The sequence below is a fragment of the Podarcis raffonei genome, chromosome Z (assembly GCF_027172205.1).
Source record: "Podarcis raffonei isolate rPodRaf1 chromosome Z, rPodRaf1.pri, whole genome shotgun sequence".
Taxonomy (NCBI): domain Eukaryota; kingdom Metazoa; phylum Chordata; class Lepidosauria; order Squamata; family Lacertidae; genus Podarcis; species Podarcis raffonei.
Window position 1 is genome coordinate 18754528 of NC_070621.1, and position 23416 is coordinate 18777943.

Genomic DNA, 23416 nt, shown 5'->3' on the forward strand with positions numbered 1-23416 from the left:
CTTTTGCAACAGCAGGTGGAGCTGCTACGCGCAGGGACAGGCGGCCTGTCCCTCCATCCCTCCCTCCGACCTTCCTTCCTTCCTGCGGAGAGGCATGATGGCGGCGCCCAGGCTCCTCCGAGGAGCAGCGGCAGGTAAGAAAAAGGAAGGGCGAACGCGGCGGGCAAAGGTTCCCCCCCGCTGGGCGCCCCGCGCAAAGCAGTTTTTACGCCTGCAACGCAGGAGGAGGAGGAGGTGCAAAATAGCCTGCCTCCAAGCGCGATTTAGAACCCAAGCCCCGCGTGCACGCGTGTACGGAAAGGAAAAAAGCACGTTGTACATGCTCCAGAACTGCTGAATCGGGGTTAGGGGGTTCTCATACTCTTCTGTAGGGAAGGAAATTGGAGACGGGGCTACAAACCATAATGCAGAATTGAGGACTTAAGAAGTGCCTGGCTGCTGGATTAGGCCAAGGGGGGCCCATCTAGTCCAGCATCCTTTTCAGGCAGTGGCCAAACATCCCTAAAAACCTAGGGATCTAGATAGACTCCCTCTGGACCTGGACAAATATAAGATAGAGGACACCTGCCTTGCCAGTAGTATTTGCAAAAAGGATCTTGGAGACTAATAAGACTACAAGCTGAACATGAGTCAACAGTGTGATGCAGCAGCAAAAAGCACTAATGCTATTCTAGGCTGCATCAACGAAAGTATAGTGTGCCGACTGTAGAAAGTAATAGTCCTGCATTATTCTGCCTTGGTCAGACCACACTTGGTGTACTGTGTCCAGTTCTGGGCAATACCATTTAAGAAGGATATTGACAGTGTGCACAGAGGAGGGTGACCAGGATGATGAAGGGTCTGGAAACCAAGCCTTATGGTGAACAGTTGAGGGAATTGGGTATATTTAGCCTGGAAAAGAGGAGACAGAGAGGACATATGATAGCCATCTTTAGTTATCTAAAGGGCTGTCACATGGAAGGTGGAGCAAGCTTGTTTTCTCTTGCTTAGAAGAAAGACTAAACATCAGAAAGAGCATTATGACTGTAAGAACTGTTCGACAGTGGAACAGACTCCCTCAAGAGGTGGTGGGTTCTCCTTGGAGGTTTTTAAGCAGAGGTTGGATGACCATCTGTCATGTATATTTTAGTTGAGATTCCTGCATAAATTCTGTGCTGCGCCAAGAAGTACTTTTATCTGTCCTGAATCTTCCAACAGACTTAGTTACCATGCCCGCCTATTTCAGAAGTTTGTTGTGACTTACCTTCTACAAAATTGTGGTGTCCCCCCACCCCGGTTTCTTTCTACTCTCTGCTTGGATCAGTCCTCCCCAGACTTTGCAGCTTGGGCGCTTGGACCAAGACTCCTCCCACCCTTCAGAGGATTTATACGACTCTTCCAGCAACAAGTCCAGAAGAAGCTCCCACTGGTGAGCATCGCTGGGGAAAGAGGAGGGTGGGAGTGCTGGATTTGGCCCTGAGATTCAAAGCCACTCCAGTCACAAGTTGTGGCTGGATTGGGGCGGGGGAGGGATCCTAGGCCATTTCAATCCTCTCTTCCATTCAGAAAAGGGCGGGGAGGGGGAGGTGTTGACGAAAGGAAAATGGGGTGAGTGACCCTATGAGAACTGGTCTTGCTGAATCAGGCCCAAGGGGGCCTGTCTAGCCCGGCATCTCTGTGGCCAACCAGATGCCCCAACAGGAAGCCCATGGGCAGGACCCAAGCACAAGAGCCCTCTCCCCTGCTGTGGTTTCCAGCAACTGGGATTCAGAAGCCGCATAGCCATAATGGTTAGTAGCCATTTCTATGAATTTCAAAGCCACGGAAAGGTAGCCCTAAAGGGTGTGGGGCAAACAGCTGGCAAATCAAGAGGAGCTGTGATGTTTTTGTGCAAGGTTTTGATGCAATTCCCAAAGATTTCCTCTGCTCCTGTGCTCCCCCCCCCTCTTTCAGTTGATTATGACAGGCTCCTAGGGGAGCCCCTGAAAAACCCTGATTTCTTCAACGTGCGAGAGCTCTTCTCCTTAAGGGACCTCTTTGATGCCAGAGTCCACCTGGGCCACAAGAAGGGTTGCCGTCACAGGTCAGTGATTCTACCAGTTTTCTTGTAAACAGTGGTTTAATAGCATGTCAGACCCTTGATCCATAGCTATGGCTTGTCTCCCAAAAATAAAATAAGATTCTAGTCCTCATGGTTCTGAAGAAAGGGCTGAATCAAACAGAAGCAAAGGTCCATCTGGCTTAGTACTATCAACACGGTACACTGCCTACACTGACTGGCAGCAGCTCTCCAGGGTTTCAGACAGGGGACATTCTTGGCTGAAAAGTGGCCCTTCCCCTAATAAGAAAATAAAACTCTAGTCCTCATCATTCTGAAGAAAAAGTTGGATGAAATAGGGATATAAGAACTGCGTTGTACCGAGGCAAGCCAGTTGCCCATCTAGCTAAGTATTGTTTACACTATCTGGCAGCTGTAACTTGCCAGGTTTTCAGATGGAACATTCCCTTCCCTACCCGAAGATGCCATTGGAGACTGAACCTGGGGCCTCCTGCATGCAAAGCAGATGCCATGGCACTGAGCCATGGTCTTTTTCTTAGACACTAAATAAGATTCTTATCATTCTCAATAAAAGACTGAGTTAATGGATTGCAGCCTGTGGCAGTTTTTCTCATCCTAGAACCACTGAAATGAATGGGCTCAAACAGCTCCTCCGCATTTCATCCTCACGAGAACCCTGTGAGGTAGGTTAGGCTGAGAGCGAGTGACTGGCCCAAGATCACCTGATGGCCAAGTACGGGGGGGGGGGCGGCCCTTGTCCTACACTCTAACCACTACACCACACTGGTTCTCATGCATTAAGACACCCTGCAGGTTGACTGGTCCCAAGTTGTGAAGGGCTTTATGTTTAGATAGATGATAGATAGATAGATAGATAGATAGATAGATAGATAGATAGATAGAAGATGATAGATAGATAGATAGATAGATAGATAGATAGATAGATAGATAGATATGATAGATAGATAGATAGATAGATAGATAGATAGATGATAGATAGATAGATAGATAGATAGATAGATAGATAGATAGATAGATGATAGATAGATAGATAGATGATAGATAGATATAGATAGATGATAGATAGATAGATAGATGATAGATAGATATAGATAGATAGATAGCTAGATAGATGATAGATAGATATAGATAGATAGATAGATAGATGATAGATAGATAGATAGATGATAGATAGATGATACACATACACGAGAGAGAGAGAGATTTTGAGATGTGTCAAGTCTCCCATGGCTTTACGAAGACCAAAAACCAATCCCCACCACTGCTCATGTTTGGCCTCTGTCTCCTACAGATTCATGGAGCCATACATTTTTGGGTGCCGCCTCGATCAGGACATCATCAACCTGGAGCAGACGATGGTACACCTCCAGCAGGCTCTCAACTTCATGGCTCACGTCGCCTACCGCAAAGGCATAATCCTCTTCATCAGCCGGAACCGTCAGTTTTCCCACCGGATAGAAGCCACCGCCAAGGAATGCGGCGAATATGCTCACACTCGCTACTGGCAGGGTGGCCTGATGACCAATGCCGATGTCCAGTATGGGCTGGGTGTCCGCCTGCCTGATCTCATCATCCTCACCAACACCCTCACCAATGTCTTCGAGCCCCACATGGCCATCCGGGACGCAGCTAAGATGAACATCCCCACGGTGGGCGTGGTAGACACGAACTGCAACCCAACCCTGATCACCTACCCCATTCCGGGTAATGACGACACCCCCTCGGCTGTCGAGCTCTACCTCCGGCTCTTCAAGATGACCATCATGAGAGCGAAGGACAAGCGGAGGCAGATGGAGGTCTTGTGCAGAGGGCAGGACAAGCCTTGCTAAGGAGGCCGGAGCGGCTTGGTGGGAAACCATCCTCCCCCTACTCCTGAAAAATTCACTAGTTGGTCCCAGGTGCAAAATCTGTCAGACTGTCTTGGCTACAGGCAACTGAGCCACATTCACAGCATGTGTTTAAAACACCACGGTACCATTTTAGAGCCATGGTTTCTCAAAAGAATCCTAGGAACTGTGGTTTGTTAAGACTGCTGAGAGTTGCTAGGAGGCTCCCTATTCCCCTCCCAGAGCTACAATTTGCAGAGTGGTTTAACAGTCAATCCCTCTTCCCAGGGAGGTCTGGAAATTATAGCTCTGTGGGAGGGAAGAGGGGTCTCCTAACTCTCAGCACCCTGAACAAGCTAAAGTTCCCAGGATGCTCTGAGTAAATCCATGACTGTTTGAAGGGGTATCACAACACTTCAGACATCTGGTGTGAATGTGGCTTGTGTTAGGTCCTGTCCATACATTTCAAAGCATTCTTCACACCACTTCAAACAGCTGCGACTTCCCCCAAAGAATCCTGAGAACTGTAGTGTGTTCAGATTGCTGTGAGTTAAAAAGAGACCATGCTGTTCCCCCTCCCAGAACTATAATTCTCAAGCTTTCCCTGTGAACAAGGATTTATTGTTAAATCACTCTGGGTATTGTAGTTCTGAATAGGGTGGAGGGTGTCTGCTAACAGCTCTCAGCACCCTTAACACACTATAGCTTTCAGGATTCTTTTGGGGGAAGCCATGAATGTTCAGAGTGGTAAGAGATTGCTTTAATTGTGTGTTTTAAGCATGGCCTCAGGTTGTTCAAAGCATGCTTGCAAGAAAGCAAACAGATGTATACCACGTATAACTCTGAGGCTATTTTCCCAGGAAACTTCCACCTAGAGTGCAATAACTTTCCTTCAACCCCACAAGATGTGCCATTCCGCCTCGCCTTTGCTGTATGTCTTGACCAGGCTTCCTCAACCTCGGCCCTCCAGATTTTTTGAGAGTACAATTCCCATCATCCCTGACCACTGGTCCTGCTAGCTAGGGATCATGGGAGTTGTAAGCCAAAAACATCTGGAGGGCCGACGTTGAGGAAGCCTGGTCTTGACTGTCGCATCATCAGTTTTAAAGCAACAACAGCTCTGAAGTAGGACGTGTATCTGAAAAAGTTAATTGTGGGAAAAGGATAGCTTACAGCATTTCCTAAGACAGCAGGAGTGGGAAACATCTGGGGCCATGCAGGTGCTTCTGAACTACAGCTTGCATCATCGCTGACCACTGGCCACTGGCTGGGGCTGCTGCAAGCTAGAGTCCAGCAACATCTGGAGGGCCACAGATTTCCCCAGACACAGCCCAGACTGTCCCAAAGTATGGGTAGAGAGCAGTGGTAGACTGGGTCAAATGCCTTTGCTTCTGCATAGGAAGTTTTCTCTCTTGCACCCTATTTTAAACCTCATGTATGTTTTCCCTTATAAAAAATAAAGATATGTTTGCAAACAGAAGCATTTATGTATTTAATTAACAACATAAAAAGAGCCCTGCTGCTGAATCCAGCCAAAGGGGCCCATCTACTCCAGCATCCTGTTCTCCCAGCTGCCACTTAGATGCTTATTATGGGGAGCCCCCAAGCAGGATCCAAGCCCAAGAGCAGCCTCTCCCTTCCTGCAGTTTCCAGTGACTGATATTCAGAATCATCACTGCCTCCAACCATGGAGGCCAAAGGATGGCTACCATGGCTAGTAGCCACTGACAGCCATCTCCTCCCTGAATTTGTTCAGTCCTGTTTTAAAGCTATCCAAGTTGGTTATCAATGCCTCCTGCGAGAGCAAGTTCCACAGTTTTAACTGGAATAATTAATCTAATTAGTTTGTGTGGGGTTTTTTTTTTAAATACTCTGTCCTTTCTCAAGGCAGCGTTGAACTTAGCAAGCAGGGGAGATGTGCCAGTCTTGTTTCCAACATTGTGTATTACCTGGAGTTCCTTCTCTCATTTTATACCTGCTGACCAGGTACCTGCTGTGCTCCTCTTTCTGTTTTCCGACTCTGCCTTCTGTTTATCTACTCCAGTGTCAAATGGCTCTTAGCACCAGAAAGTTACTCCTAAGGTTTAGTTGGTTGGAATCTCCATTCTTGCAATTTGGATCAGTTTGTTCAGGCCCTTCCCTCTGGAGCAGCAGAAAATAGGCTTGCTCTGTCTTCCAGGTGGGAGTCATTTAGATATTGTTACAGTATTCCATGCGCTCTGGTTTCCGTCACAATGTTCTGTTGTGCCAGAAGCGGTTTAGTCATGCTGGCCACATGACCCAGAAAGCTGTCTGTGGACAAATGCCAGCCCCCTTGGCCTGAAAGCGAGATGAGCTCCACAACCCCATAATCGCCTTTGACTGGACTTAACCGTCCAGGGGTCCTTTGCCTTTTTACCTGTTACAGTAGGTGTCTGAACCCACCTGCATGTCCAAGCACTCGTGTGTTCATACACACACTGCCAAAAGGTTTAGGATCCTGTCAGTTAGGACATGCACTTGCTATGAATATGTGTTTACCTTTAACCTTATGCCAAAAATTAAGCTTTCACACTAAAGGAATAAAAAGCTTGGTTTGTTATATGAAATAGAAGTGACAGAATGTATATAAATGCTGCTTCAGGCGGCTAAATATACAATTTGTGAGGCAACATCTCACAATAAATACACACACACCTTGATCTAAAGAGTAACAGAAATACCTATTTTCAAAAAGCCTGTAGAAAAGTGAGCTTGGCAATTTTGCCGCTGAAACCCACACTAAATAGCAAAGCAGAAATGGAAAGCGAACACTGTACCTGTTCTTAAGCACGTGTATGCTGATCTTGAGAGCCTTGCATAAGTTCTGTTGAAGCTAGCAAACTGACTACTTGGGAATTGGGGGTTTAAAATACAATGGTACCTCGGGTTAAGTACTTAATTCGTTCCGGAGGTCCATTCTTAACCTGTAACCGTTCTTAACTTGAAGCACCACTTTAGCTAATGGGGCCTGCTGCTGCTACCGCACTGCCGGAGCATGATTTCTGTTCTCATCCTGATGCAAAGTTCTTAACCCGAGGTAATATTTCTGGGTTAGCGGAGTCTATAACCTGAAGTGTATGTAACCCAAGGTACCACTGTAATATTGAACTAATGCCTCCTAGTAGGGAAGTGAGGGGCTTTGAAATGAACAGTTCCTGCCCATTTCTCACCTTTGTCCATCCTAGTGAAAAAATGGCTAAAACTGGTTATCCAGTTTGCTTCCCACTCTGATGTTTTGCTTAACAAAAGGATGAAAGCCTGTGATAGTGAGCCATTAACTGTACCTGGCCATCCCTTCATCTGCTCTCTGCCTTATCTCTTTCCTGCTGGTGAAAGTGCTTATAAGGGATATACACATATGTAAAAATAATAGTGCAACACTTTTGAGTTCAGTGGGGCTTACCCTCAGGTAACTGTCCATGCAGGTTAGCAAGAAATGGCGAAACTTACCGGAAGAATAAGAAATCAAGATAACAAACTTTTTATAAAAGAATGGAAATTGAATATTTACAGATAAGATCATTGGCAGGATAAGATAACAGATAGGATTATTGTAATAACCTGCAGTTTTATATGAGTATATATTTAAAGCAGATGAATAAATGAGCAAATTAAGTTAATTTGGATATGCAGAGGATGTTAAAAATAAATTTAAGGAACCGCAGAAAGAGGGGGAAGGAAGTCAAGCTTTTAAATGTTAAAATGATTGTAAAATTAGTGAAATGTATAAAACTAGTGAAATGTATAAACTTGAAAAGTATAAATAAAATTTGTAAAATTCGGGGGGTGGGGAGAACTGGCTTCCATGATAGGCCAGATTTTTCCCAGCTGGTAACTTGGAGGCTGAAAAGATCTGGTTCATCCTACTAGGCTTTTCAGGGCTGGCCCTTGATCCCTTGCTGGATTCTAGAATGGCATCAGCCAATCGTATTTGCAGCATGTCCTGGAAGCCTTACCTGTCTCCTTGTTCACAGTTTGGGGAGTAGCCTCTCCCTCGCAACATTCATGGTTTTCCTTAGTTTCTTCAGGAAGGGAGAAATTAGGAGTTTAATGTCAGCACCCTCAAAAAAACAAGTGGCCTCTCTGAGCAGTATTTTTTATCATCTGGCTAGGGATCCATTGAATTCCTATCCTACGTATAAACTTTTGTTTGAGGGAGTTGTGTTGTCCTGCTCCCCTGTCATACATAGATTCACTCCTTGGAATTAAAATTGGGCTCTCGCAGCTCTCAGGGGTCCCCATTTTGATCCACAACTCAGCGCTCTTCATCAGGATAAAGCTGTGCTATCCCCACATCTTTTATCATGCCTAAAGTTCATTCAGATGTAAGATGCATAACTGGTAAGCTGAGCAGAGCTGATTGTGCATCAAAAACCAGCCACACAAATACAATCACAAATAACACGCCTTAAGTTAATTATATGTTCCAAAGTTACTCTCACTGGTTTCTCAAAGGTGATCCTTCCTTGCCAGAGGTGACCTGATTAAAACGCCTTTCCTGGTTTCTCTTTGCAGGATGGGAAATAACAGCATAGGTCAGCATTCCAGGCTAATAAGCTCACGTTCCCTGAGTTGTGAGAGAATCTCCTGACACACATGCCCCAACAGGCGTTGCAGCTGTGGCTGATGTGCCACAGTTGTGTCAGTAGGTGGCAGAAAGGAACAGACTACCGGTATGTATACGCTCAGTGTTCTGCAACCGGTGAGCATTCAGAATGATTAGTAGCCTGACAGGTGTCCCCAACTTCCTCAAATGTGATGTTAAGGTTCCTGCAAAAATAATGTTCTGTCTGTCCAAAATTGAGGGGGTCTTAGCAAGTTTCTAGTCTTCATGGTTCTGAATAAAGGGCTGAATTAAATAGGAACACAATAAACTGCATTCTACTGAGTCAGCCCTCTGCAGTCCACCTAGCTTAGTACTGTCTGCTGTGATTGGCAGGGGCTGTCCAGAGTTTCAGGCAGGGAGTCTATCCCAGCCTTTTCTGGAGTGGTCAGGGATTGAACCTGAGACAGACACCTGCACACAAATGAGATGGTCCACCACTGAGCTCCAGGCAGTGCCTCCCGCAATTTCCCCACCCAGTAGAGCAACTTTCAAAGCCTGACAAAGTTGCAAGTTCACCTCTCTTCACGCTTGTAAAATGCATGTTGTTGGGTTTAACCTGGGAAGTTTCTGGGTTAGTGAGGAGAAAATAGTGTTTTTATAAACTGTGTTCCAGTAGATAAGATGAGCAGACAACAAGGACCTTTTATAATGTAAGGCTGCAGATCTAGCTTGCTTTCACCCAGGCACCAAAGTTGTTAAAAGTCCATCCTCCAGGGATATTTGAGCTTCATTCTGTATAACTACAAACTAAAGCAGGAATATCTGGCTTGCTCCAGGTCAAATAAATAACCACATATGATTTGGAAGGGGGATGCAGATTTCTTGTGCTTAATGCAGCACAAGCCTTCAGCAGCCTTCAATTTCAGCATATAATTTCAGGGTCTGTGGATTAGTTTTTTTAATATCCTATTTTCTTCCATTCAAAGGAGAGGTGGTGCTGGATTTCTGCAGCAGATATTTTAATGCACAAGGTAAGCCTGGCAACAGGTTCTCCAGACACAGATTGAAGAACTTTGCTGCCAAGCAGCAGCTTTGTAGAGTTTGCACTTGTAAGATTAAAAAAATACCAGGGTTTGCTTTAGGGTTTTAGGGTGTGTGTTTTTTTATAGTGACCCAGATACATGCAGAGTGGAAGCAGCCAGGTACATTTGCCCCAGGCCTTGGAGGGCTAAGTTGGCTGAGGGCATCACTAGGGGCCTGCCAGACTTATGATGTCATGCCAAGAATGCCCTATGCCACCCAGGCAACCGGGGACTTACTAGGCAAAACAGCCATGGGCAAAACACCATGCCTGCCTGTCTGTATGCACTACAAGGCTTCGACAGTAAAATCTGGACCTGCATTACTGTATACAGTACTAACATGTAGCATCAGATCAGATTAGCCAACAGTGCTGCAATATGTTTGTTGGAGCCATGTGTCTAATTCATCTTGTGCCAGCAGGGCTTGGGTGAGAATGAGGCGTGTAGAGTTAGTTTTCAAGCATGGTTGAGAAGTGCACAATACTTGTTAAATCAGTGTAGAATGTACAAAGTTTCTGAACTTCCATTTTTTCTCTATTTAAATTTTAGCTCAGCTGGAACAATAAAACAGGTACATCCATCAGGGGTGCAAAGGAGGGAAAAGAAGCAAATGCACAGAGAGCAAGTCAGTTGCTCTCACAGTGGATTCGTGCTCATGGGCAAGACCAGTGTGACCAGGACAACTTCAACAACTGCACCCAACAACAATCCACAACAAGGGACTAATCATGAAGAGTCTACTGAATAACCGGAGCCATTTGAGAGACCTGATTCTGGTAATTTTGGGTGCGTCGATGAAAGCGATTTGGAGAGATTCTCACCTGTATTCTTCAAGATATGCATTTTCTTGCAGACCGCAGTCAGCAGGAACCAAGAATACAATTATTGTTTTCAGCTATATGTCAAATAGAATTCAAAATGAGTTGATTGCAGCATATGTGGAAAAGGTGGTGAGCATATTGCAAAAGGATTCGGAGATTTCTACTACTACTATAGCGTCATAGTTGATGGTATACCTGATTGCGGTCACAAGGAGAAGCATGTGTTTTAGGTTCATTTTGTGGTGAAGATCAAGGAGCAGTGAGAAGTTGTCAAGTGTTTTCTGTGCATGGAAGACTGAAGCAATAAGACTGCTGAAGCTATTGCTAGTCCAGGGCATGGACTTTTCCAGATGGCATGCCTGGGCCAGATATTGTTGCAACCATGTTTTGAAGCTCATAAAGGCATTCAAGCACAAATTGTTCAGAAAGTGCCCAAAGCTTTCTTTTCAAATTCTGTAATGCACTTAATTTTTCAGTATGTCATGATGCACAGACCAGTATCCAAACAAAGTTTTTTCAACTATGTGCAAAATACATTCACTTGCAGTCCACCACTTTGAAAAATACTGAAGCAAGTCCTCAACACATCACTGCATTCAGCGAGTTCAACTCATTGGAGTGCATGCATCAATGCTATGTGACCAGTGTATGAAAAGCCAGCAAATATAACTTGAAAAGATAACTTCATTCACCAAACTCTCAACTGGAGAGCCTGTTAGTTCACTGAGTGACAATGTCTTGAAAAGATCTGTCTACTGATGTGTATCAGATGACACATAAGGACAGGAAAACTTCCCACAGATTTGGTCCTTCTTGAACTTGCTCCAGTGAGTCATTCAAAGTGGTTAGGAACAGCAAACAGGCTTGGTCGCACATGGGTTTCAAAGCATGACCTTAAAGGCAAAACCCTCCGTAACTTAAGACTGATAGAGGAATACATCTTTTGTGTGTACTACCAATGCTGGTTCAACATCAAAATAAAATACTCTTGGGATGGAATGCCCACATCTTGTTCCAGGTGCAGTGAGTTAGGCTGCAAAAAAAGGTTATAGTGGGTGCTGTTTTGCCACCCATCCAACGCTCAGCATGGTATGCATTCAGGAAGATGGTAATTCAGACACTCTTGTGCTCAGATGACAGTGAGAAGATGGCTGGTGTCCGAAAGATGATTGACTTGAGGGGTGGAGATCATGACACTCTGGGAGATCTTTCTGTAAATCTCAGGAATATATCTTTCACAAAGCCCAAGTGTTTTGTCCCTGTTGGAACTGATAGATGAACCAATGCAAGACTTGATTAAACTTGTTTAAGTTTCTTATTAGCTGATGTCATTACCTTGTAATTAGAAAACATTAGAAAGTAATGTTGTATGTTTAGTAGGATATGTTTTATGTAGAGAAACTAAAAGTTTTATAGGATTACCAGGCACTTTCAGAAGTTAAACTTAAAATTCTTTGGTTTTCTGAGAGCAGTTTATGTGCTTTTTAATGAAATGTGGATTGATCAAGCTAAATGTTGTCCAATCACAAAAATAATAGCAGATTTTAATTCCCCAGACCCAAAAACATATTTTTAAGACCCCTCACTGAAGAAATTTGGAAAAATTAACTTTCAGTCCTTAAAATGACATGCCCTATATTGTGGTGGGCAGCTTGCAGCATTTTGAATTGTGATGCTTTTGTAAACTATTAAAAGCACACAATAAAATTACTAAAAGGGGGGTGGGGATGGGGTTGCATAAGCAATCATTTTATCCCAGAAAGCCATTGTTGCTCTGGGGGAGACCAGAGGCCACCTTCACACCATACTTTAGTATGCTATGATACCACTTTAAACAGTCATAGCTTCACCCAAAGAATCCTGGGAGCTATAGTTAAGGGTGCTGAGAGATGTTAGAAGAACACCTGTCTCCCTCACAGACCTGCATTTCCCAGAGTGTGTGGAATAGGGGCGTACTCCCATACTCTTAAACTATAAGTATGATTCTTTGGTGAAAGCCAAGACTGTTAAAAGTGGTATCCAGTGCAGTCATAAAATTCTAGGAGCCCCCAAAGAGTCCTGGGAGCTGGAGTTTGTCCAGAGTTGTTAAGAAGAACCCTATTCCCTCCCCTCCCCAAGCTACAATTCCCAGGGTGGTATAGCAATCCCACATCCCACAGTACTTTGGGAAATGTAGCTTCGGGAGTAGAATAGCAGACTCTCTTAACTCCCAGCATCCTGAACAAACTACAGCTTCCAGAATTCTTTAATGGAAGCTGTAACAATTTAAAGTGTATCATTGCATTTTAAATGTCTGGTATGAATATGGTCATATGCACAAGCAGACAAGAAGAGCTCAGATAGGTTAGCCCAAGACCTGGCTTCTCCCTGTTTTTTGTACTGGGACTCTAGCAAAAGAATTCCCACCCACCACCCCCAGTGTTGTTCTGCTTGCATCAGTTGCCAGCCATCCCTTTTTGGGTTTCTCTTGCAGGATGAGGTGTTGTCGCCACCCAAAGATTTGAGAGTGCAGCGGTGGTGTTTATGTGTCATGTGCGGCATGGATCTGATTGTCAAAGCTCCCCAACCCCCAGGTAAAATTAAAAAAGAAAAAAATGTGTTGATGTTGTAAGATGTGACAAGACTGGTAAGATTGGGGAATTGCCCAAACTAGCAAACTCTAGTTTCTAGGAGTGAAGCATGCTAGAATAGCATTTTGCAAAAGATCTCTGCACCCTGTCCAGAGGCCATGAGGTTTGTGGCTCTCTTGGAGGTTATGAAGACCCAGATTCAAACCCTGGTATTGCCAGCAAGTTGCTTGGAAGCTGGGGATGGGTGGTAGATAAGTGGCCCCAGGGTCAATCCCTTGGAGCATCTCCAGGTGAGACTGGGAATGTCCCCTGTCTGAATTGCTAGGGAGCTGCTTCCAGCCCTTCTGGACAACACTAAGCTAGATGAACCCAAGGGTGTGACTCTGCATAAGGAGACCAGGATTCAAATCCCCTACTCAGCCATGAAGCTCACTGACTGACCTTGGGCAGTCGCTTGCTTCTTAGCCTATCCTACCTTGTAGGTTGGTTGTTGAGATAAAATACACTCACTACCTTGAGTTTCTTGAAGGAGAGGTGGGGCATATAAACCTAAGGATGAGGCCACAGAGATAGAGAGAGCACTATTTATTTACATCAGAAGCTGTTCATCCAAAACAATTTCCCTTGCTTCACTGACAGTCTGTCCATCCAAAAGGGAGGAGGACACATTGGTTATTCCACTTGTCCTTTCCCCCCGGTGCTAAATCTTCCTGCTTGCGTACTTTTGGGGGCGGGGGGGAGAGCAGAGTGCTCCCTGGCCCTCTTCCTATTCTGTGATCCTCTGTGTGCAGTGGTTTTCGGCATCCCACACCTATGAATATTTGGTATTTGAGATTTTCTTCCACAAGAGTGTCTTGAGGCTGCTGAGCACCAGTGAGTGGTGGACCTCCATCTGGCTGGCCAAGCCGCTGAGGGTTGTGCAGGTCTTGAGCTGCTTCTGAAGCTCATCTTTCAGATCGGAGGGCGCCCCATGGAGCAAGTACTCCTGCAGAAGCCCACACACCTTGGCCAGGTTGGGCTGGACCACGTCACTCTTGCACTGCTTCATGAGCTTGTCGCAGGGGGCCACGCAGTCCCTCCCGTAGGTACAGTCCACGTTCTGCTCACAGTGGCGCCCTTTGAGGAAGCCCCGGATGGTCATCTCTGTTGCCACCTTACGGAGGTCCACCATCTTGAAGTCATGCCTGTCGTTGTAGCCCATGTTCTTGAAGCCCGCCTCGCAGATGTAGAAGTTGCCGTACATCCCGTGGAAGATCTCCTCCACAAACTCCAAGAGGCCAATGGCAATCTTCGCTCTCTGCGGCCAGGCTGGGGAGAACCACCGATGGAGGACCCTGTGGATGGCCGCGGGCAGCAGTGGCTGCAGGAAGCGAGGGACCTCCACAGTATAGAGGGAGGTGTGGCGGATCTTCTCGGTGACGTACAGGTCCCCACAGTGCCCCAGCAGTTGGGAGGTGTGCTCCTTCTCATGCAGGGAGAGCGTCAGCAAGAAGTCGTTCAGCTGCAGCAGCGCCCAGATGGATTTCGCCTCTGCCAGCGACAGTTTCCCATCTCGACTGACATCCGCCATGGCCATTATCTTGTTCACTAAATTGGTGAAGGAGACCTGGTCGCCTAGATTGGACTGCAAAAGACAGATAGTTTTTCATTTCATTTTACAGTCATACCTTGTGTTGCGTTTGCTTCAGGTCGAGCGTTTTCAGGTTGCATCCCGCGACGACCCGGAAGTACCGGAAAGGGTTACTTCTGGGTTTTGCCGCTCGCGCATGCGCAGACGAGCAAAATAATGTCATGCGCGCACGCAGACGTGGGTTGCGTTCTGCTCATGTTGCGAACGGGCCTCCGGAACGGATCCCATTCACAACCAGAGGTACCACTGTACTTCATTCCTTTTTTCTATCCTTTCCCCCGCTTTTGCTTCTAGCCTTTATTACCATTATTAACAATCCTAAAATTGCAGTAGCAGGGTATTACATCATTCCATATCCAAGGCAGAAAAACAGTAAATAATACTGTTATGAGCTCGCTGGTTTCCCGCCGCTACCCCCACCCCTGCGACAGCCCCACCCCTTTGCCCTCCTTCCAGGACTTCCAACAGATAGCTCTGTTGTTCTGGATCCTCAACACCCTGAAAACAAGAAACCCTTCCCCCATACCCCGCTGGTGTAGTGACAAACTCACTTTTAAGAAATTCAGGAGCATCTCCTTGAACTCATCCATCGATGTCCCCCGTGTCGGCTTGCTGAAAAGGACCACATCTCTCCTGGGGGCTGAGTCAGGGTTGCCATCGGCCTTGAGGGCCTCTTCAATGCCACATTTGATGATCACCTCCTTCTCTTTCCAGAGGCCGCTGTATACCTGCACCGAAGGAGAGGAATGTAACTTAGAGAGACAAACTGGATCTGCAGGACACAGATTTATTTGACAGGTGCCCAAAGTTCACAGAATGTAGCATTGGAAGGGAAGACACCCCACCCCACCCCACCCCACCCACACACAAAGGGTCACTTAGTCCAATTCCTTGCATTGCTGGTTTCACAGCTATGTTGACCAGCTGAAGGATGTGCCTGTCAATATCAGAAGAAAGGTTCTGAAAAGGGCGACCTGAATGATCAGGTGGATGCAACTCAATGTGTAAAGTGATGCATGCTGGGGCAAAAAAAAATCTTTATTCAACACACACGCTCCTGGGGTCTAAATTGGAAGTGGCAGACCATGAGCAAGAACTTGGTGCCATAGCAGAGAGCTTAATGAAGGTGTTGGACCAGTTTGGTGGTCATGAAAAACACAAACTAGGCCTAGGGATCATCATGGAAGGAACTGGAAATAAACTGCCAGTGTCATTGTGCTGTTAAACAGATCTAAGTTGCAACTGCGTTTGGAATATTGTGTGCCATTCTGGTTGCCTCGCCTAAAAAGGGATATTGTATATCATCATTTTTTAAAAAAAATTTATTGGCTTTACAAATACAAAATACAGTGGTACCTCAGGTTACATACGCTTCAGGTTACATATGCTTCAGGTTACAGACTCCGCTAACCCAGAAATATTACCTCAGGTTAAGAACTTTGCTTCAGGATGAGAACAGAAATCGTGCTCCAGCAGCACAGCAGCAGTGGGAGGCCCCATTAGCTAAAGTGGTGCTTCAGGTTAAGAACAGTTTCAGGTTAAGAACGGACCTCCGGAACGAATTAAGTACTTAACCTGAGGTACCACTGTACAAATAAACAGAGAATAAAAAAGTATATCTATATAAAGAGATTCTCTGAATCTCAAGACTTCCCCTTGTCCCCTCCATGGGGTCTCATTTTAAATATTGACTACTGCATATTCATCAATACATCTATTTTTTATATCAAATCATATTATCCATCATAATTTTTACACTAAAAGTGAAATCAAAATCCTGCCTTTGTTTCCATCTGCTTGCAGTGGTCTCCTAAATAACTTATAAATTTTCCCCATTCTTTAATAAAGTTTTTGTCCTCTCGGTTTCTGAGTTTTCCAATCAGTTTTGCCATCTCAGAATAGTCCATCAGCTTGGTTTGCCATTCTTCTCTGGTAGGGACTTTGCAAAAAAGGATATTGTAGAGTTGGAAAAGGTTTAGAAAATGGCAAGCAAAATGATCGAGTTGATGATGGAGCGACTCCCCTCTGAGGAAAGGACTTTTAAATTTTGAGAAAAAGATAGGCAATAAGATAAAAAAAAATACAAAATTATACATAGCATGGAAAGAGGAACGGGTTTTCTCCTTCCCTCATGGACTTACAGACATTCAGTGACGCTGAATGTTGGGAGGATTGAGGACAGACAAAAAGTCCTTCGTGCAGCACACAATTAAGCTTTGGAACTTGTTTCCACAGGAGGCAGTTGCAGCCAGAAACATGCATGGTTTTAAAAAGAGGATTGGACAAATTCACCAATTTAAATGACCACCTTCCCACCAGCAGACAGCAAGACTTAAGCAGCCTGCCCAGCACTGTGATGTCTCCACCTCATCCCTGCTCCCTGCCAACAACTCGTGCCAACTTCAAAGTCTTTCCATAGCTCTAGCCAACGATGGAAGGTCAACCTACCTGCTGGGTGGGAGAGGACGAGAGGCAGTGCTGGAAAACCAGTGTGTGATCCTTGCAAAGGTCTTTACACGTCGACCCGGAAATTATTCCTTTATTATATTGGTCACACTGGAAAGGAGGAGGGGGAGAAAACAAAGGAATCAATAACTGTTAGCTACCATATCCCACCTTTCCTCAAAGGAGTGTGAGGTGGTTTTTGTGGCTCTGCTTCCCCTGTTTACCCTCCCAACAACCCTGGGGTAGGGCTGAGAGACAGTGGCTGGTCCAAGGTCAACCAGTAAGCTTCATGCCCTGGGGTTGGTGTCCCCTCAAACACTACAGTTCTATGATTATACAGCTCAGTTTCTTCAGCAAAGCAATGCGTTCCCACGTTACTTCCTTCCCTCCTGAACCAGGCAGGAAAGAGGATGCTATATTTGTCAGGGGAAGGAGAATCTCACATTTCTTCACTGTGGCCAAAAGCCCCTCCTGCTCCTTCCCCAGCAGTTGGGGACCATTCCTCATTGAACCATCATTAAATCAGAGCGCAGAGAACTCTTCATTAGAAGGCACCACTCTGGGCAAGTGGCAGATGGCAAAGAGCAGCCATCTGGCCATCAAAGTTCCTCTGGAGGTGCTTTATCCAGCAGCCAAGAGTTCCAGGCTTCTCTTCTGCTCTCTTGGCTTCAGATCCATTATAGGTCCAAGTCCATGCAGCACCCCAGCAGACAGGGAACTTTTTCCAATGGAAATGCTATCACAATAGACCTTAAGAGAAGCCTGGCTACAGCTCCATCAGGCTGATGGCACATCTAGCCCACCATCCTGCTCTCACAGGGGCTGACCAGTTGTCCCGAAAGGAAGCCCAAAAGTAGGACCTGAATGCCTAGGACCTGCAATTCCTAGCAACTGATATTCATGCAGTCCTAGAATTGTAGAGTTGGAAGGAACCCCAAGGGTCATCTAGCCTCCAGCAAAGGAGACCCCACTGCCTTCCGATGTAATATTAATCATAGTAACCATAGTAATAATAAATAATTTTGCAGATGTGGATGGGGGACACTCACAATGATCATCTGGCAGACGTGTCCTCTGCAGAGTTCTGAATAGGACGAGTAATGCATGTAGACCACCCAGCTGCCCACAAAAATGCCCAGCCAGGCAAAAAATAGGTACTTGACCTTGATGCCAGGAAGACGGCTCTGCAGGGTTGGAAAGAGAGAGCAAAAGAAATTTAAGGAAAGCCAAAACAGGTATGGAAGGAAACATCTATATATACACAAAACCCACATCTGTCCACGGGTTACAGGCAAGGTGAAGGTCCCAACCCACATACAATGTCCCGGGCCCAGGAAAAAAACCCTGCTGGCACCACAACAGCTCAGGAGTAAACCCAGAGTTTCATTTTTGCTTTTCCTCTTTCAAAGTCTGCCTGGATCGGCACCTGCGCATGCCAGTATGCCAGTCAGCGTGGCATATTGGTTAGAGTGTCAGACTGCTAGTACCTGGGAGAGACCAGGGTTCAAATGAGAAAGAGGTTCCCTGTCTGAAACATTGGAGAGCTTCTGCCAGTCAGTGTAGACAGTACTGAGTTAGATAGAACAATGAGCCCAGCTTGATAAGAGGGCAGTGTCTGATTTAAATTGGCTTATTATTTAGAACATGAGGACTAGAGCCTTATTTTTTAGGTAAAAGGCTCAGTGGTAGAGCACCGGCTTTGCCTGCAGAAGGTCCCATGTTCAATTTCCAATGGCATCTCTAGGCCATGCTTGAGAAGACTCCTTGAAACCCTGGGAATCCACTGCTGCCTGTCAGTGTAGTCGATACTGAACTAGATAGACCAATGGTCTGAGTCGGTTTAAGGCAGCAGCCTTATTCAATTCACCTCCCTTCAGAATTTTAAGGAGGAGAATTTTGCCATGATTGAGGGAGGGAGGGCCATAGCTTCCTATGTTCTTGTGTTAGAGGACTGTAGCACAATTAGTCCTTGTGGTTCTAAACAAAGTGTTGAATTAAACAAAGGTCTGAGAGACTAGAGGTTTGAGTTTCCAGACAGATTAGGGACGCAATGGCTGTTTTTCTTATAAACTCTCCAACTTCAGTAATAATAACAACAACTCTTAACATCTCCACCCCTAGGAAAGGTAACCATATTTACATTTTGAAATCAGGAAAGCTTGCACACTATGTTGTGAAGTTTCTGGTTAGCCTAATACAGATTTTGGATTTATTTTTACAGATTACCTTTATTTTACTTTGTGACTCTTAGGTAGGAACTTGACTGTGCTGATTTCTTCATGTGAGTTTTGGGACTGGCGATGGCAGGGGAAGTTGTCAAGCTATCTCAACCTTCACCAACCTGGAGCCATCCTGCTGTTTTGGACTACAACCCCCATCAGCACCAGCCAGAAACACACAAACATCTGGCAGGCAAAGGTTGAGCTTAGATGTATAAATTCTGATGGAAGAACTGGTTGGTTCCTCCCCCAGTGGAGAGTCAGCACTCTGGATTGTGGACTTTGCAGTTATGTAATGCATATTTTGCCTCTTTGGGGGCTTACTGGATGGAAATTCATGCCTCTCTCACTGATAAAGGCCATCTCTGTCTTGCAAAGCAAAGGCGAATTATAATATTTTCAGCAGCAGGTTGGGAGTCCTCTATTCCCAGACATTTGGTGGGATAGTTTTTTAATCTTGGCATTGTGTTGACAATTATTCCTGATGTGTTTAGCGAATAGGAGGGCTGCTTTGGTTTTAACTGTCTGTATCATTTTAAAATTTTGTGTATTTCAATGACAGAGATTACTTGATTCCTTTCCTGAAAAAGGCATCAAAGAAATTAAACTGGCAAAATATTCTACTGAGATGCTCCCAATGCAAACTGATAAGTCTGATTTGGCTCTGGGGCTGTGAACATTTCTTTCCTTACTCAATAAGTACCTCTCTCCTTTCGACCTGAGAGTTAAAGGGCACCCTAGCCTAACCTTTTCAGGTGAGAAAGAAAGTATGTTGCCATTTGGCTAATTGAAGAATGGAAAGGAATCCCACCAAGTTTAGTGGGTGTTACTCCCAGGTAAGTATAATAAAAGATTTTGGCCTTTCTCTTTAACCATGACCTGTACCTCTTCAGATGCAGTTCCTAAAGCATCTCAAGAAGGTAGCCACTCTTGAGGTTTTCACAATAGGCAAAATATGTTGTTGTTGTTTAGTCGTTTAGTCGTGTCTGACTCTTCGTGACCCCATGTGAAGCTTAATTCATCTGCCTTGTCACGGTTTCATCAGCTTAAAAAAAAATCCAACACGCTTGATTGACAGATTATCTCGATTTAGTGAGGGGGGTGGGGGGGAAAGTTGCAAAACAGTTTTTAAAAAATGTCCCTTACAATGCAACCCTATATTTGTTTAGTCAAATGTAAAACCCCTTGAATTCAATGGAGCTAATCGTCCAATGTGCATCTAGTCCAGCCTCCGGTTCTCACAATGGGCAACCAGATGCCTCCTCTGGGAAACCTGCAAGCAGGATTTGACCATAAGAGCACCTCTTCCCCTCCTGTGGATTCCAGCAACCAATATTCCGAAGAATCATTACTGCCCCTAATAATAATAATTGATAGCCCTTTCCTCCATTAATTTGTCTAATTCTCTTTTAAAGCAATTTAAGTTGGTCACCTTCCTTTCTGTGGGAGTGAGTTCCGCAGCCTAAATGCACTGGATGAAGGATTTTCTTTTTCCTACCCTGAACCTTCCAGCATCCAGCTTTGTTGCATGCCCACAAGTTTTAGTGCTATGAGAGAGAGAGGAATTATGCTATGCATAATTTTATAAACTTCTATCATGTTGAATCTTGAACTAAAAAGCCCCAACCTTTCGTCTAGGAGAGTTGCTCCATGTCCACTTTCAGTTGCCCTTTTCTGAACCTTTTCCAGCTCCCAGGCCAGAACTGTACACATTATTCCAAAACTGGTGTCCCCCCCATAGGTCCATTGGCCTTTGCACTTGGGAAAGAGATGCCCCCTATTCTAACACATGCACAGACCCGCTGGGAGCAGAGCAGCCTAGCCACAGCCATGCACTATTTCTTACCACCGTCTGCAATGGATGTTGGGAACACTGGAAGCTGCCTTCTGCAGGGCCAGACCCTTGGTCCATCTGCTTCGGTATTGTGCACACTGACTGGCATTCACACTTCCCCACACTTCAGGCAGGTTATCTTTCCCCAGCCCAACCTGGAGATGCCATTAGGGATCGAACCTGGGACCTTCTGCATGCCCAGCAGCTGTTCTGCCACTGAGTAGAAATCCTCTGGAAATATTTTCAACACTGACTGGCAGCACCTCTCCACCCATTCTGGCAGGAAGTCTCTTTCCTTTGCACTACTTTGGATATCTGGACACTACTGCCCCTCTCCTGAGAATGGCAGGATTCAAGAGACATCTCACTGCCATTTCCAAGCCAGTTTTCATTCTTCACACACACACACACCCTTGCTTGATTTGAAGGGCACTTTGTGTTTCCCTGCTGCAGCATTTGCCTGGCATTTGGGCACCAGAGATGTTGCAGTGTAGAATTCCCCCAAACTCTTGGCCTTTTGCAATTGCCAGCTGGCCTGGATGATTTGCATGGCTGCCTCCAAATGAGCCAGATATTATTCTCCAGCGCTCAGAGGCATCCCACACTGTCTCTGGCCTTTCCTCAATATCTCTCCCCGCCCCCACAAACCAGTCCCCCAGGTGCATTAAAAATAATAAATACACGTGCTTCGACAGTGAACACACTTCTTGCAGGGGCTTCTGCTTGTAGAAACTAAAACCCAAAAACCAGAAAAGGAGGGGGGTGTACTAGAAAAGCAGATGAACTGGTGCAGGAGTTCTCCACCTGCTTGTGGGGCCAACCAGAGGGGGGTCCTCTTTCGCCCCCAGGAGGTTCCTCCTCCTTTTTCTTACCTGCTGCATCAGGTAACGCCCAAGTACCCCTTTGGCGCTTAAGCGGTAAATGGTCCAGTGGTGGGAAAGAAGCTGCCTTTGACATTGACAAGCTTGTCACTTGCAAGAGGCAAAGGGGCGCGGCGCCCCTGTATACAATCTCCAGCAAGAAGGGCGGCCTTTTTATCGTTATTTTTTGCTCCGAAGCCTCATCCCATCTTGAGAGATCAATTCTCCGCCCCCGCCCCCACGCAGTACCTGCAAACGGCACTGAGCTTCAGCTCGGAGGCCAGAGAGACACAGCCCTCCCCTTCCATCGTCTCTCTCTCCATCCGCGCCCGCCTTCGCTCTCACCTGCAGCCCCATGGAGAGGGGGCAAAAAAGTACCAGCTGCACAACCCTTCTCATGCTGGGCTCCGGCAGTGCACTGGGGGGTGTCTCTTTTGTTCCAAGCCCCCCCTAGAAAGAAGGGGGAGGCGCTGCGCTCACGCCAGACTGGACAGGGCAGGAACTGGGGGGCTCGGTGGGTCCAAGGCAGTGGGTCTTCCAGGCTGGCCGAGGTGGGGGCCCCTGCTGCCTCCCCGTTTCTGCCGCATCTTCCTCCTTCTTCCTCCTCCTCCTCTGGATGATGCTGCGGAGACGCTCCTTAAAGGGGACGTCTGTCCAGGCACATTTCTGCCCGCCGATGGAAAAAAGAGACCCGAGGGGGAGCTTCCCCCCTCCCCTTCTCCACAATCGGGTCTCCAGCTTCCGCTTATGTCTTTGTGGCATCTTCAGGCAGAAGGCAGGAGGTTTTTGGGGGAAGAAGGGGAGCCCAGGCCCCCCAAAAAACATCCCTGGAGGAGAGATGGGGGTCTCCCAACCCCAGGAAGGGCAGCTGGCTTGCCACATTTGGAAATGGATGAAGTGGCGTTGGTACCTTCTGCATAACACACTTGGCATCCTTCAACCTTAAAACTCGCTCCTGCAAGAGGCTAGGAGGACCAACCACCTGGGCAGTGATGATCTTATTACTCGCCCTTCACCCTAAGGTCCGAGGGCACGTTACAACCATTTAAAATATAATTTTTTAAAAAAGGAAAAAATAAGAGCGTTTCTGTATCAAGACAGTGGCCCACCTAGAGCAGCATCTTCTTCTCAGTGACCAACCCAGTGAGAAACCTGCAGGCAGGACCCAAGCACAAGTGCAACATTCTCCCCTAATATGGTTTCCAGAAGCATTGCTGCCTGCAGCTGGGGAGGTAGGCCAGAGCCATTGTGGTTAGTGGCTATGGATAGCGCTCTCCGCCTCCATGAAACTGTCTAATCCTCTTTTGATGTCATCTTGCTTGGTGACTTTCACTGCCTCCTGTAGGAGTGAGTTCCACAGTTTAACTATTTAACATTAAAAAACAGTTTTCCAAAACTTATAGTTACAGGAGGTACTATAGCAAAAAAAGCATTAAATAAAAATAACATCTAATAAAAATTAAAAGAAGTCCATACAATTGCTTATATTTTAGATTTCCAATC

General features: G+C 45.9%; 2 protein-coding genes, 1 long non-coding RNA gene and 1 other non-coding gene across 4 annotated transcripts; 3 read left to right on the forward strand and 1 right to left on the reverse strand.

The window, feature by feature from the left end:
* Positions 1-39: 39 nt before the first annotated feature.
* Positions 40-5115, forward strand: MRPS2 (mitochondrial ribosomal protein S2). The gene is made up of 4 exons (XM_053373917.1): positions 40-134; positions 1304-1408; positions 1933-2062; positions 3351-5115. Exons 1-4 carry the CDS (start codon positions 95-97, stop codon positions 3886-3888), a joined length of 813 nt encoding a protein of 270 aa, XP_053229892.1. The 5' UTR covers positions 40-94; the 3' UTR covers positions 3889-5115.
* A 3386-nt stretch (positions 5116-8501) lies between these two features.
* Positions 8502-8641, forward strand: LOC128407059 (small nucleolar RNA SNORA17). Its single transcript, XR_008328707.1, has one exon. It is a non-coding gene; the product is annotated as a small nucleolar RNA SNORA17 (small nucleolar RNA).
* Positions 8642-9971: 1330 nt separating this feature from the next.
* On the forward strand, positions 9972-11673 carry LOC128406438 (uncharacterized). Its single transcript, XR_008328496.1, has 2 exons — positions 9972-10310; positions 10903-11673. It is a non-coding gene; the product is annotated as an uncharacterized LOC128406438 (long non-coding RNA).
* A 1822-nt stretch (positions 11674-13495) lies between these two features.
* Positions 13496-22592, reverse strand: DIPK1B (divergent protein kinase domain 1B). The gene is made up of 5 exons (XM_053374063.1): positions 22259-22592; positions 18050-18184; positions 17004-17111; positions 15107-15283; positions 13496-14549 (listed from the first exon to the last, which is right to left on the reverse strand). The coding sequence occupies exons 1-5, from the start codon at positions 22310-22312 to the stop codon at positions 13737-13739; spliced, it is 1287 nt and encodes a 428-aa protein (XP_053230038.1). The 5' UTR covers positions 22313-22592; the 3' UTR covers positions 13496-13736.
* Between the last annotated feature and the right edge of the window lie 824 nt (positions 22593-23416).

What these genes read in the sequence shown, in the direction of transcription:
- MRPS2 (XM_053373917.1), top strand. Translation starts at nt 95, where the DNA reads ATGATGGCGGCGCCCAGGCTCCTCCGAGGAGCAGCGGCAG. An exon ending in TCCAGAAGAAGCTCCCACTG is followed by an intron (nt 1,409 to 1,932) that starts GTGAGCATCGCT and finishes CCCCTCTTTCAG; the next exon opens with TTGATTATGACAGGCTCCTA. An exon ending in AAGAAGGGTTGCCGTCACAG is followed by an intron (nt 2,063 to 3,350) that starts GTCAGTGATTCT and finishes TGTCTCCTACAG; the next exon opens with ATTCATGGAGCCATACATTT.
- DIPK1B (XM_053374063.1), bottom strand. Translation starts at nt 22,312, where the DNA reads ATGAGAAGGGTTGTGCAGCTGGTACTTTTTTGCCCCCTCTCCATGGGG. An exon ending in CCCTCTCCATGGGGCTGCAG is followed by an intron (nt 18,185 to 22,258) that starts GTGAGAGCGAAG and finishes CCAACCCTGCAG; the next exon opens with AGCCGTCTTCCTGGCATCAA. An exon ending in CGTCCTCTCCCACCCAGCAG is followed by an intron (nt 15,284 to 17,003) that starts GTAGGTTGACCT and finishes CCTTCGGTGCAG; the next exon opens with GTATACAGCGGCCTCTGGAA.